General features: G+C 37.5%; 1 protein-coding gene across 1 annotated transcript in view; it reads left to right on the top strand.

Moving 5' to 3' along the window:
- Dip-B (Dipeptidase B) overlaps positions 1-15723 on the top strand; it is a 107260-nt gene that overhangs the window by 60285 nt on the left and 31252 nt on the right. The window contains exons 9-10 of the mRNA XM_067151664.2: positions 1856-1951; positions 13715-13841. Coding sequence (XP_067007765.2) covers positions 1856-1951; positions 13715-13841 — 223 coding nt within the window. The remainder of the gene's footprint in view (positions 1-1855; positions 1952-13714; positions 13842-15723) is intronic.

The following is a 15723-nucleotide window of genomic DNA, read 5'->3' as shown; positions in this document are numbered from 1 at the left end:
TGCTGAATGGTGTTTGTAGAGCCTCCGTGGCTCAAGTGGCAGCGTGCCAGCCTCTCACCGCTAGGTTGCGTGGTTCAGATCCCGGTCACTCCATGCGAGATTTGTGTTGTACAAAGTGGAGGTAGGACAGGTTTTTTTCTCCGGGTACTCCGGTTTTCCCTGTCATATTTAATTCCAGCAACACTCACCAATATCATTTCATTTAATCAGTTATTCATTAATCATTGCCCCAGAGGAGTGCGACAGGCTTCGGCAACCAGCACAATTCATATCCTCACCGCTAGATGGCGGCTTCAATCATTTCATTCCTTACCCGGTTGAATGACTGGAAACAGGCTGTGGGTTTTCATTTTCAATGGTATTTGTATAATTGTACAGTTCTTGGGATTGACAAACTATGATTTTTATGTGAAAAAGATGTCGAGGTTCTTGATGTAAGATGTGAGAAAAATATGATACAGAATTTGCCGTATCTTTATCCTAAAATCGAATGAGGGAAATTTAGGGAAGTGGGAAATTTCACATAAAAATTATATGGTGTAATGAAAGAATGAAATCTCAGGTCTGAGATCACTATCAACATTGATTGCATAAACAGTGGAACCTCGGATTGCGAGTAACTTGGTCTACGAGTGTTTTGCAAGACAAGCAATATTTTAAATAAATTGTAACTTGATAAGCGAGTGAGGTTTCGCAATACGAACGTCACGTGTACGTACGTTTCCACCTCTCCTGTGCCTTTTTTTTCCCCTCCCCCTGCCACTCTCTTTCCTGGGAAAGTGTGTGAAATCATTTCCCGCACTGGACTTCAGTTGGCGTGCCGCGCTCGCATAGTCAACACCATACGAGTGTACATGTTTTGTTTCTGTCATCTGTGATATAACTGTTCTGCAACGATGGGCCCTGTGAACAAAAAGAAGGCTAAAAAGGAATTCGGTCGGAAGAAGGAGATGATTACAGTGGATGAATCTGTTCAATGACAATGCAGTGTCACATTTTCGTGAAATCCTCAAAGAGAGGCAAAAGCAACAGTCATTGGACAGGTTCCTCGTTAAAGTTGCACGAAAAGAAAACACTTCCAATGAGCCAACCGATAGCAGTGATTCCGTTAGTGAAATTCGTGCTACACAGTAACTCTTCTCATGTCATCTCTAGTCTCCCCCACACCAACAATGGTTCTATTGTAAGGTAAAGTGCAGTTTAATTGTTTTATGTTATATTTTGTTTTAGAAATGTTATGCAAATAAATGTTTTTGTGTTGTGGACGAATCATCCGAGTTTCAATAGTTTCTTATGGGAAAATTTGCTTTGATATACGAGCGATTTGGATTACGAGCATGTTGCCGGAAGGAATTATGCTCGCGATCCAAGGTTCCACTGTATATATATGTGGATGTTCAGCATGCAGCATGCATGCAGGAGCCCACAGTCTTCATTATGCCTTACACTTTCTGTAACAAGATCGCGAGGAAACTTTCCTAGAATTTGAATTCAGGTGGTGGAGTGCTGGCCTTCTGAGCCCAAGTTTGTGGGTTCAGTTCCAGCTCAGTCCAATGGTGTTTGAATGTGCTCAGATTTTCCTGTCTCGTATCATTTGACTTACTGGCATGTCCTTAGGGACAAAATTCTCGTACCTTGGCATCTCTAAAATCCATTCCTATACTGGAAGATTCAGAATTTGTTCTTGTTCCTTTTATATTTTCATGGTAGTCCCTTGTCTCTTTCTGCTGTTTCTTCTCACATTAGCTCATCAATTTTTTTTCTCTCTCTTTCTCTCTCTTCATGAACAAGTGTTGATAGTGTCATTTGAATAACATGTTGTTATATAATGGTCCTAATATCTATCTTTTTACAGATGAAGGAATTGGCTTCTGATGCAGTGAATCCACAGTTGATGACTATTGCTACCTTAACAGGCCACGCTGCCCTCACAGTTGGTCCAGGATATTCTGTAAGTTACCATGTCACTTGATACTTCTCAAATTATTGAAGTTAATTTATTTTGGTTCTATGAATTGATGTGTTTTCTTATATGTTGACTGCTAATGATAATGAGACTTCTTTTATTCATTTTATGTTGTAATTCATTTTATGCTGTGAGTGATGAATGTTCAAGATGCCATTCATTATCATGAGAACCGGGTAAAGTTATATCAAGAGAGACTTATTATGAAAATTCATGGCTAGGCTTACCTGTCTGTTAGATGTATGTTTTTATCTTTATAAGCTTCTATTTCTTTAACATATGTCTTGATTTCACCCCCTCCCCCTATGACGTCTTAAACACAATTCTCAGATATTTTTCCTACAATGCTTGCACCAAAAATTCTCTCATTCTCATCTTGGGCCATGTCGCAGCTCCTTATGTCTCATTATAGACGAGTAATTTATTTGCAGCGTGCAGTATATCATTTATCCTTCTTTTGATACAGAATATCTTTGTTCTATAGGAGTTGCAAACTCTGTGACTGAAGACACACATTGTCTTCTCTAGTTTATCTCCATGTTTTCTATCTATCTATCTATGGATGAGGGGGATCAAATATAAACAGGATTTTATTTTTTATTGAAATTCGTCTATTGAAAAACACAAGGCAATTACAATTTATTTTTCTATATAGTTTCCTGCTTTGGAAATGCATTTGTCCCAGTGTATGGGCAACTTTTTGATGCCCTCATCATAAAAAGAGCAGGGTCTTGTCACCAGCCAGTTGCGCACGAAGTCTTCCACACTCTCGTCATCTTCAAATCGTTGCCCTCCTAGAGCTTCTTTAAGCGGTCCGAACAAATGGAAATCGTAGGGTGATAAGTCCGGGCTCTAAGGAGGATGATAAAGTGTAGTCCAGTTCATTTCCCATAGCTTGGAGACAGAGCTGCAGGATGGGGCCGTGCATTGTTGTGGAGGAGGATGACCTGTTGAATCGGTTGGTCTTGTCTTTTGTGGCGATATGCAACCCTCGCCTTGTTCAACAACTCGCAGTAGTAAGCAGCATTGATTGTGCATCGTTCTGTGGCATACCAACAACCGAATGAATACAAGGACGACGAAACAACTGACGGCACAAGACCATCAAAAGCCTGTTTTGGTTGCCAGTACTACCACAGAAGAGACAAGAGGCCATCCCAGTGCAGAATCATGCCAACTACTTACGGCAGGCCTCGATAAAAACACAGAGACAGGACTGGGAAGCGATGGAACCTGGGCAGAACCAAAGGTCAAAAGGAACCTCAACAGAGGGTGAATCCAGGGGAACAGGAGGATGATAAAGTGTAGTCCAGTTCATTTCCCATAGCTTGGAGACAGAGCTGCAGTATGGGGCCGTGCATTGTTGTGGAGGAGGATGACCTGTTGAATCGGTTGGTCTTGTCTCTTGTGGCGATGTGCAACCCTTGCCTTGTTCAACAACTCGCAGTAGTAAGCAGCATTGATTGTGCATCGCTCTGTGGCATACCAACAGCCGAATGAATACAAGGACGACGAAACAACTGACGGCACAAGACCATCAAAAGTCTGTTTTGGTTGCCAGTACTACCACAGAAGAGACAAGAGGCCATCCCAGCGCAGAATCACGCCAACTACTTACGGCAGGCCTCGATAAAAACACAGAGACAGGACTGGGAAGCGATGGAACCTGGGCAGAACCAAAGGTCAAAAGGAACCTCAACAGAGGGTGAATCCAGGGGAACAGGATAGAGCAATTCATGTGAAATATTCAGAAACACTAAATTGTTTTAACCACATCCAAATTTAATAAATAAGAATATTTAAAAAAAAGGAGAGTAACACCCATAAATAATTAATAAAATTAACAAAATAAATTAAATTAAGAATAAGAAGAAATCAATTCATTCACTGGAACCATATTAAATCACAAACTTTTATTTTTTATTTTTAAGTTTGCACGGAAACTGCAGTTCCTTTTTTGTTAAGATGAAAACCTTTAAATCGATGGTCATATGACTATGCTGGGTTGAGAGCTCTCAATTAACTTTTTTTTTTTTTTTTTTTTTTTAAAGAACGGAGTACCTTTTTTAGTAGACAAAATTTGTCTACTAGAATATTGAAGAGCATTGAAAATAACACCACCATTTAAAGCTCACACATGAAATAAAATTAAGACGATAAACCAGAAGGGAAGAAGACACATCCCAACCAATTCAAAATACCACAAGTGGTAGAAGGCGAAGTAGGAAACTAGATTATATACAAGTCGCCACGTGTCAAAACAAGACATATTCACACCAAAAATAATTAATCTCACAAAATCACATCACACATTAAACCGAAGAAAAATCGTAGAGATAACATTCCTTAAATCACATCGCCAATGTTATTTAATATGAGGTACAATATACCATAGTCATCATCAATTAGGTCTTGACCTCTACACCACACAAGCATCTGATCCACAGCGCTTCTCGAAAGACAATCAACTCGTAACGGTGACGCAATGCTTATCAAATTATATCGTATCTTATACCCATCATCTTGACATAACAATGACATCACCGTTGTAAGATGGAGCAACAACAACAATAGCAAGAATTAAGGTTACAAGAAACAGAATAAATCCGTAATGTTAAAGCAAATAAAGCTCCAAAAGGATAATAGCACCTTCAAAATTATATAGAAAATGAGTTCCAAGAAAACCTATTAATAATAATAATAATAATAATAATAATAATAATAATAATAATAATAATAATAATAATAATAATAATAATAATAATATACGCCTTTCCTTCGTCCAGGTAGGTCTACGTAAAAGAATTTCCCAACCAGCTTCTCAGGGGTTCTTGCAGTTGCGATGTAATTAAAATATTAAAATATTTTTTTATCGTGGGATCCGAAGAGAACTTCGATGCGTTGACACAGCTACTCATTTTCAACCTAGCGCTTTGTTTATTACCTTTCCTTTTAACCTCCTCGATGGGCATCTCCATCCCACTCATCTGTGATGGCATTCAGTCATTGAAAATCTTGGCTACAGTACCTTATTCTACTATGATACTTATAATCATCACGTGAGATTTTCTTAAACAAATATTATTTATTAACAAATAAATATCTATAGAAATGCATAAACATTAAAACCAGAAGAGAAAAATAATGGCGATATTTCCAAATGGTTATCCTACAAGTACGTACTGCTGATCAGCTGATCCTACATTAATCCAAGAGCGAAAAAAAACCTTTCTTACCGTCATCTTCAGCGTATGGTTATTCAAATCAAACTTTACTTTTCTTACATCTCATAAGTAATGTCTCAGCATAGTCTACCCTTTTAAACACATCTCTTACTTGAAATTAGAAATATTTCTGTGATATTTACATTGACTTTGAGTCATACATGTTCCAACATAAGTGCTTTATAAATGATCTAACTTCAAATATACAATCTTCCTGAACTGGATTTCAACTAGCATTCATTCTTAAATATCAATCTAATCTGAATCGGGATATCATCATGGACTTTATTATTAATGCTTCAGAAAATGGGATAAGTTTCTTGTAACGTGCAGCTCAAATCATGCTGCTAAAAATCTGCTGTGTTTAATTGCAATATTATATCTACATTTCATACTTTCAATATATGCATAACATTAACAAACTAAAATGTGTCACATCTACCTCATTTACTGCCTGTGTGCCGTTAAGATGCATTACAACTTTCAATAACCTAAGATATATTACATTACAACATCTCATATTCTCTCTTGTATGCCGCTAGCCTAAGTCATATCATAGCTCTCAACTCTGATTTGGTTCATCATGAATATTACAGCTCCGTACAAGGTGATTAACCATCATCATAACCTAGTATAACATCATTTATTTACAGTATTGAGGTTACCAGGTGACTACAATCCAATATATTAACTCATATTTCATCTTGAGTACGTTGGAATTGCGATGGGATCCCTATTCTCTAAGACAATAACCTTTCTGATATATTCTTGGGTAAGTATGATCCTATTTGACCTGTATTACTCCTTTACATATTCCATTTCTTCTTAATTACGACGACATATGTCTCTTGATGTACTTCATATTCCATATTTCACTTCATTCAATTCTTCTACCTTAGAATATTGCACTTTATATCGTATTTCTTCTTAACATCGACTCCACGTATCAAAAATATTTCCCTCGACGTATCATTTGCTTCTATTTCCCTTCATAACAACATAGGATCCATCTCTTCTTGATAGCTTATATCCTTTACCCTATCTGATATCGTTACCCTTACATAAACAGCCATATTTAATACAACATATAACCTCTATGAAACTCTTTACTGACATCAGTATTAACCTAGGCTATGATTTGGGAACTACAGCCGTTCTCACAATACTCTTCTACGTTATCTATACTACGGTCACTTCTTACTTCATTATACGTGGACTACCACATATGTTAATCGTGAGAGCTAGGCATGTCATAGGAGTTGATTTAGTTGATCACAACAGGCGCACAGATTATTTCACACTTTCAAAAGAAACATAATTAACTCTAATAAACTACATAAATATCCTAAAATAACAAGGAACTTACCTCATTTCTTCAGCGGTGTTGGGATGGACTAGACTGCATCATTACTGCCAGCGAATCTCGAGACTGGCAGCGGCTCAGCTATTGTCATCTGGGTTCTCGGCTCATCCTAGGTTATGTTGGGCAGCTCCGAGTAATCCATTCCCTATTAAAATTATTAGGTTGTTAATAAAAGAATTTTATAATTTTAATATATTATCCTCAATACGGTTCCATTATGAGATTAGTTACATGTAATTACATGTAATCCATTCCCCCCATGCAGTTAGAAGTTCTCCATGACTCTTGGCTTGTTCATGCAAATACAATAGATGATTTGGATCAGACAATACATCTTAAAGAAATCTTCTCTATAGCAATCTTTCAATTGATAATAAGTATTAGCCCTGTATAATTTAATCTGGCCAATAATTTCTTTTATGATTATCTTCTCAACTAGCTTCGTAATTAACTAACAACAGTATAGATTTATTTCCTTTCTACAGGCTATTTTATAGTTGATCTTTAATTTTTCTCTTTCGCTTCTCCGTGCGGCGATTGCGTAGGCGTAAAATGTTCTACTCTTCTCCCAGTTTTATTTTTCGTCGGAAAGCGTGTTCTTACTTCTTCTGTTACTGGATATTGCTAATTTGGCTAACTCCGCTTCTTAATATGTTTCCAGATTTGTATTTCCTCTTCTTTCTGCTGTATTATAAGATATTTTTATTATCTGGGCTGAGTTAGGTGTGAACATTTGGATTGCTGAAAAAGTAGTAGTTCAGTTTTTTTGTCCGTCTTAACAATCGCCAATGTTTTTGTGTTACTCTATCCTGCTAATCTGGATTTGTATGACCTTGCATGCTTATTTACTCTGTTTGATGCCACCGCCGGCCATTGTATTTAATGCGATCTGACTAATATTTATATTTTAGGGATAGCGTCATGGTACAAATAATAATAATAATAATAATAATAATAATAATAATAATAATAATGATGATGATGATGATGATGATGATGATGATGATAATAACGGGCACGATTTTACGGTCATCTGAAAAAATATGGACGGAAGAAAGTTAACTAAAGAAATCTTTCACTTTTTTGATTCAAACCCCAAAACCACAATTCCCTGGTTTAGAAATACCAAACAAGACCTGCAAATGCTACATATCTCAGCTGAAGATGCCTTTAACAGAGATCGCTTCCGCAAGAAAATATTGACGAACGGGCTAAACCGAGACGAGCAACCGAAGAGAAGACACGGTGCCCCTTGGACAGAGGAGCGTAAGCAGGCCCACTCACAAAGAATGAGGGAAATTTGGGCTCTAAAGAAGGCCAAGTTCAGTGTCAAATGCAACAAGACTTAACGTGGTCCTTGGTGGCTGCAGCAAATTATATATATAATGATAATAACCGAGGAAAATTAAGTTAAGTAGAACACATCTGAGAACAACAAGTTTAAATATTAACAATGATAATAATATGCTAGTAGGCCTTGGCAGAACCTAGAATAGTCTTTAAATATAATATTGAAGGAACACTTAATTACGGAGACCACAGGTTCTTTGTTTTTAAGGCCGTCAAGGTACATATTGGATAATACCTTGAAATTTCGCGGGGAACACTTTTAAACTGTTTCATATATTATTTTGACTGATGAATACCAAATTTGAGGCATTTTCACACAATACCACAGGAAGTATCAACACATCGCCATTAGCACAGTATAGCAAATATTTCAGTCAGATACATTTAAATTCGTGGAAACTCGTGCTAACGCAGTCATGGTAGACGAGCTACCTTGTCCAAAGTATGAAGTTTACTAAACGTACCGACGAAGAGGTCCGTGATAATCCTTTTTGGCACATATTATAAAATAGTATTGCGACACACTGTTAGTTTACAGAAAGAATTGATATTACACAACACTAATCAGCCACCTTAAGAGTAAATTAAAACAACCAGATGACTTATCATGGTAGGTTTTGATAAATCAAAGGCTCCACAGCCACTTTGGTCTCTTAACTACAGTGGACGGTAATCATTTCCCTTAGCCATAATGGCTAGACAGAGTCTCTCTTCAAACACAGCCATCTTGGAGACGATCAGATGCCGACTCCCTGTTCACAGAGTAGGACCACAAGTCAACGCACGTCGACAATTGACTAAACACCCCGCGGAGTCAAGGAATAAAAGCCATAGAAATTACTCCGCGTCATTCCAATCAAGATATTAGATGTATCACAATTATCAAATTGCAGCCAATTGCTAGCAGTTCATTGGGCATTGTTAAATGATACATTTTAAATTCCACACATACAGTCATAGATGGCAGTAGATATACCAGTCCCCTTTAAATGATACTGCCACAGCTCATGCAAAAAATCAATCAGCAAAATACCTCACCGATCAAAAAAACCTGTTGGAAGAACCTTGCCAGCTGACAGTTGAATCTTAGCTTTCACTGGTGCTGCCTCCCCTTTCCTCCGCTACTCCTTACTGGCTTGTTTGGATTTGGGAGTGTAGTGGTGGACATATGTTTCGTCGCAGGTGACGATCCGACTCAAAAATGCATCACCTTCCGCAAACCTTGCTGCAAGCCTCTGACAGAACTCCAAACATTTCAACTTCAGATTTTCGGTCAAAAGGCGAGGGACCCATCTGGAACACACTTTACGGAACTGTAGGTCATTTGTGATGATTGCTTGACAGCTCGTATAACTGATTCAGACTTGTTCTGCAATTTCTGATACTGTTGCCCATCGATCATTGTCAATAATGTCTTTAACAGCACATATGTTTGTCTGTAATGCTGGTCCTAGGATGGCGATGATGTTGCTGATTTTCTACATGTTCTCGTCCTTCCTTGAACTTGCCAGGTAAACACATGCGTCCTTGACAATGTTTGATCACCGAACTGTGCAGTCAATCTCTTGCAAATTTGTCGCTGTAACTCCTTCACAGCAAGAATTTTTATAATAATATGCGTTCCGCAGTGGAGGGTTGCATCCGTTGCTCCGATGTTGTGAACGTTACTGACGAAACGTCAGGAATTATCTAACAGCAGGCTCTCCTCCCTCCTAACGGTCCCGCCTAAGCATAGCAGAAGCGCGGGGCCAGTCATACCAACTGTTGATGTTCAAGAACAAAAATCATGTTTATATTTGATCGACCTTTGTATCTATCTATCTATCTATCTATCTATCTATCTATCTATCTATCTATCTATCTATCTATCTATCTAATTTGAAAACCTGTGATGTGAAAGGTCTCAATTGAAAGCTGACAATGCTGTGATTGTGGGAGAAATCACATCTTACAAATTTGGGATGTTCAGTTATTTAAAAACTGAAGAAATGATTTATACTCATCTGGCAAGGATCTTGGGTGTTGCCATATTGAAATTGGTATAGCTGCTTTTTTTTTTTTTTTTTTGTACCTAGTGAGGCGACCACACAGTTCAGGTCGCGTGACAATTAGCTTGCACCACTGAAAGTTACTGTTAAAAATCTTAAGTCTGCCTTTTTGATACCGGTACTATAAAAGTTATTTAATGTATATCAATAAAATGCTGTGCATGTTTTGAGAACCTTTCTTGTTCTCTTCCTCAGCAGCCAAACATTTCACCAAATAATTTTCGGACTTGATATCTAACCTCCTCACAATATATTCTAATTGTGTTACGATTGAAATACAAGAAGTGTCATCTACATAAAATATTTATAATTATGTTACTCTAAATAATTTATAATTAAAATATAAAACTTATCAACTAAATGAAATGTTTAAAAATGCATAAAATTCAAAAATCATAAAATAATTTATAATTAAAATACCAGACTTTTCAACTAAATAAAATATCTGAAATTACATAAACAATTTTTTTTCCTAAAATAAGCATCTCTTTCTTCTTTAAATACTAATGATGTCACTAAAAAACGAAGTTTGCATATTCAATTTAATTTTTTGTTTCAGCTTTGTTTGATTGAAAACTTCTTCCACCGAATAATCTATTTCTGGTTGGGTGTGATTTCACTTTCGGTGTATTATAAAACAAAAAGAAATCTAAGTCTTATGTGCAAGAACTAAGAGAAAGAAATTTAAATTAAAGATTAAAGTTGAATTAATAAGAGAGCTTAGTGATTTAGGCTGCTTGTATATTTATCAGTTCACAGTGAGTGGTTTGTCACAATACTTTATAAAATAAAAGCTTATTTGGGAACTCTAGGAGTTGAGAGTAATTCGGAGTTATTATGAAATCATATGTAATATAGCTATAAAATTTTAGTTAAATATGTTGAATTGTTTTAATGTTATGAGCAATTACTGTTCAACTCTATATCTGGTCTTCCTAATAGGCTAAAATAATAAGGTGAGGAGTGAGGATAGCAAGTCCAGAAATAAGGTAGGAAAAAGATTAAGGCTGCACATGTGTTTGAAATAACTAGCCATGGCCTAATAAATCATTTTGTTTCTTGATCCACAAGCAGTGGTTGATCTATATCAGTTTCAAATCAAACTGTGGCATCTATTTGGAAGCCTGATCACATTTTCTCTATCGATTGCCAGGACGTAAATTCTAAAATTACTTTCATTGGTTATAGTGTGGTGGACTTCCTTGTAGACCTCAAAGTTTTTGATGGCCAGGGTTTGACACCATCTTGTTCCTGATCAGGTGGTGTCTAGCTATACATGCAGGACCCAAGAACATGTGCAAGAGTGTCAGTCTTGTTGCAGTGTCTGCAGTGGGTGCTACAGAGAGCCCTCATAGGGCTCCAGAGTGTTGCAGTGTTAATTCCTTGATGAGCTCAGAGATGACAATTGGACTAAAATAGATTAACCACTATCTATCTCCTTTTTTGATTGTACAGGTGTTTGGCAGTTTCTATCATATACAGTGACTGAACATTACCAATCAACCAATCAGTGAGTCAATCAAATTGCCACTGATCTACATTTAGGGCTATCACTGAAGTGGCAGATTCCCTATAATTTGTTTACCTATTCTTTCCTTGAATGATTTCAAAGAAGTTGAAAATTTATCGAAGATCTCCCGTGGTAAATTATTTCCCTGATTATTCTTCCTCCCTTCTTCCTCATTCCCTGTTTCCAGTCTTCTGGGTCAGGTTGTGAATCAAGGACCTCCATAGTTCTTTATCTCTCAACCACTCCCTTCCTTGCTTCCTCCTTCCAATATTTCTTCTACTTTTACTCTTCTCTTCTCCGTACTCTCCTTCACCGTATCCATTCACCTCTTTCTGGGCCTTCCCCATTTTCTTCCTCCTATTATTTTCTGTATAAATACTCACTTTGGAACTCTGTCCTCTTACATTCTCATCATGTGTCCATACCATTTAAGCTTACTGGTCTCTATCTTGTCTTGCAGTTTAGGGAATCCAGTTTTCTCTCTGAATTCTATGTTTCTGATTTTATCCCCTCATGTCTTCCCAATTACTCTTCTAAGGAATTTCATCTTGGCTGCTTGGATTCTGCTTTAATCACGTTTTGTTGTTGTCTTTGTGCCTGCCACTAATTTCAAAACTGTTGTGCAATACATTGAGTACAGAAGTTTTTTTTGCATTTCTCTGGGACGTCCCAGTTCCACACTATACCTCTCACACATTGGTAAAACCCACTGGCTTGTTGAATTCTCTTTGCGATTTCTTCATTTATTTTTCCATTTCTGCCAGTATACTCCCCAATTTGAAGCTTTTTACAACTTCTAATTGTCTTCAATATTCCCTCTCTATTACCTCTCATAATCACTACTGTCTCACTCTTCTCCACACTGATTTTCACTCCATATTCCTCCATCTCCTGATTCCATACAGTAACCTGTTCTTGTACTTCCATTTCATCTTCTCCCCATATTACTATGTCATCTGCAAAGAGGCTGCAGGCTATCCCATGCCTTGTACAGTTCTCATTACCAGAGTCTGACAGATGTTCCAGTAGGATGCCAGGCTGAGTGGCTCAGACGGTTGAGGAGCTGGCCTTCCAACCCCAAAATTGCAGGTTTGATCCTGGCTCAGTCTGGTGGTATTTGAAGGTGCTCATATATGTCGGCCTCATGTTGGTAGATTTACTGGCTTATAACAGAAGTCCTGCGAGACTAAATTCCGGCTCCTCTTCATCTCTGAAAACAGAAAAAATATTTAGTGGGACGTAAAGCCAAAATCATCATCATTATTATTATTATTATTATTATTATTATTATTATTATTATTATTATTATTATTTTATTATTATTTTCCAATAGGATGTAAATGTCAATGGGCCCTTCAACAGTAGGTGTATAAGGAATACAGTGGCATGAGAAGATCATTATGTAAGTCTCATTGCCAGAAAATGCTGTGAAAGTAGAGCACATAATGTTGCTAATGTCCTGCGAGCAGTGCAAGACGCGGGCATTCACAGGTTTTTTGTACATCAATGCTTACATGTATTCCTGGAGGCCTGTGGTATGTTCCCTTTCATCAAAATTCTAAAAGCTACCTGATCAGCGTGGTGTGGAAGGTATTTGTGTCATCTTCCAACAGTAATTTGGGCTTTTTCAAGGGTGCAACAAGGCCTCAGTTTCTATTCATTGATGCTGACTCCTGTTATCACCAGACTGCATTAATGGGCAAGTATGAGCTGGCTTCTCCTGAAGTCTTGCTTGGGACTCATTCGGACATTGTATTGTTGGATGTCAGGTGCCATTGAAGAGTATTGGTAGCTTTAGTGCTTGAATGGAACTTCGTGATGCGCTACTGCTGGACAGTTTTGTCATTGGTATAGGACTTCGTACTGCAGATTTTGCTGTCTGGGGTGACCATGCCAGGTTGACTTTCTAACACACTACCCCATCTATATTATGTGGTGTTTTATCACTAGATGGCTGTTTGGGAAAATTCCTGTTATGAATGTTTTCATTTGTACTGCTGAATGAAACTGGCATGGTTTCTTGTTCTTTACGTCTGTGAAAATCTGCCTACACCACATTATCCATATTTTTGCACATGTGTGTTTAATGATGCCCAAGGAACAGGTACAGTAGCATATCATATTGGTGATAAGACTTCTTTTAATTATAATAATGCAGCTGTTACCTTTTAGCTGTTGAATCTTGAATAATTTAGTTGTGTATAATCTCTTTTAAAGAATAATTATTATGGATTATGTTTACTTTCATTTTAGATTATTATGGATAATGGACCAGCTAAAGCTGTTAAAAATGCACAAAACATACAAGAATCTGGAGAACACTTGGGAGATATGTTTGAGATAAGCACTCTGCGTCGAGAGGATTACAAGTTTCACAAGGGTAAGTATAGGGATGGAGGGAGGGGTGTGTGTGTGTGTGTGTGTGTGTGTGTGTGTGTGTGTGTGTGTGTGTGTGTGTGTGTGTGTGTGTGTGTGTGTGTGTGTGTGTGTGTGTGTGTGTGTGTGTGTGTGTGTGTGTGTGTGTGTGTGTGTGTGTGTGTGTGTGTGTGTGTGTGTGTGTGTGTGTGTGTGTGTGTGTGTGTGTGTGTGTGTGTGTGTGTGTGTGTGTGTGTGTGTGTGTGTGTGTGTGTGTGTGTGTGTGTGTGTGTGTGTGTGTGTGTGTAAAGAAACATGAAACAAAGTACAAGGAAGTTCATGTATGTCCTCATTAGTAACAGAATTGTTCACCATGTGAGGGTGCAATTAATGAAGTTAATAGGTTTTAGGAAGCACAGTGACATTGTAGTCAGGGTCAACTGCAGGGATAGGATACTGCTCATGGATGTTTTCAATGCGAGAATTGGAAATAGAACTGAAGGATATTGATTGATTGATTTATTATTTTTCTCCAGATCTACAGTAAGAATACCTATTTGATCCGTTAAAAGAGAAAAATAACCATGTCCAGCCTAAGCCAAAATTCACACTATGTACTGTACAGAAGAAAAAGAAAATAATACACGAGATGAACAGAAAATGAATAGAACAATTTAGTAAAATAATGATACTTCTTGGACATGGCATGAATCGCCTCGCATACTCCGGAAACGTGACGCCCCAAATGAGGGTCACCACGGTAGTCATCCTCGGCCTCTTCATGTCACGTCCAACTTCTCTCCTGAATATTTCTATTGTTTTCCCAGAATATGCAATTTAAGCTGTATTATAAATGTCACAGACCTTCGTGCCCCTGCTGAGTAAACACGCAAACATTTGCACATTCCATTCCTCCTACATTTCCTCTACTTGACTCCCTCTGGGTTGCTGATTCCATACTTCCGTTGCACTCACATTCTGCTACTACGTACTCTGCTCACGTTGCAACTTTATCACTGCACTACTTATCTGTTCCTACTCGTCTTATTCAACCATGCTTAATCTAATTTAAATAATCATAGACACCATCACTTGAATAAATACCATACAATTACAATACACTTAAAAACACCTTATCACCTCGTTACCTCTCTTATCCTTCATCCATCATCAATACCATTTAAACTTCACTACCTCTCTTATCATCCATCCCTCATCACCACCTTTCATTCTTTTGAGCTTCACTACCTCTCTTGTCATCTAAACTTCGCTACCTCTCTTATCATCCATCTATCGAACTCCACAATCCAGCCATCTTATATCTAAAAACACAAATAATCATCTACAACCAACTTTGCTTACCGATCTACCATTAACTAATAAATCACTTACCAATACCATTTAAACTTCGCTGCCTCTCTTATCATCCATCCATCATCACCTTTCATACTTAACACTCAATTCCAGTCTTCAATTACTTTACATTTATAATACACATTAAGATTCTTTCACTTCAATAAATGCCATCTAAACTTCACTACTTCTCTTATCATCCATCTATCGAACTCCACAAACCATCCATCTTATTCTAGGCCACATTTACTTTAGCAATTAGAATACACATACAGACACCACCTCTTGAATAAATACCATATACAATACGCATACAGACACCATTCCTTAATTACAATACACATACAGACGCCATCACTTGAATAAATACCATCTAAACTTCGCTACCTCTCTTATCACCAAAATCATTTAAACTTCACTACCTCTCTTAACATCGATCCATCATCATCACCTATTCATACTTAACACTTCAATTCCAGTCCTCGTTTACTTTACCATTACAATCATCTAAACTTCGCTACTGCTCTTATCATCCATCCCTCGAACTCCACAAT

This window comes from Anabrus simplex, chromosome 7 (genome assembly GCF_040414725.1).
Source record: "Anabrus simplex isolate iqAnaSimp1 chromosome 7, ASM4041472v1, whole genome shotgun sequence".
Classification (NCBI taxonomy): Eukaryota; Metazoa; Arthropoda; class Insecta; order Orthoptera; family Tettigoniidae; genus Anabrus; species Anabrus simplex.
The sequence above is the reverse complement of the archived record's forward strand: the minus strand, read 5'-3'. Positions and strand labels throughout refer to the sequence as shown.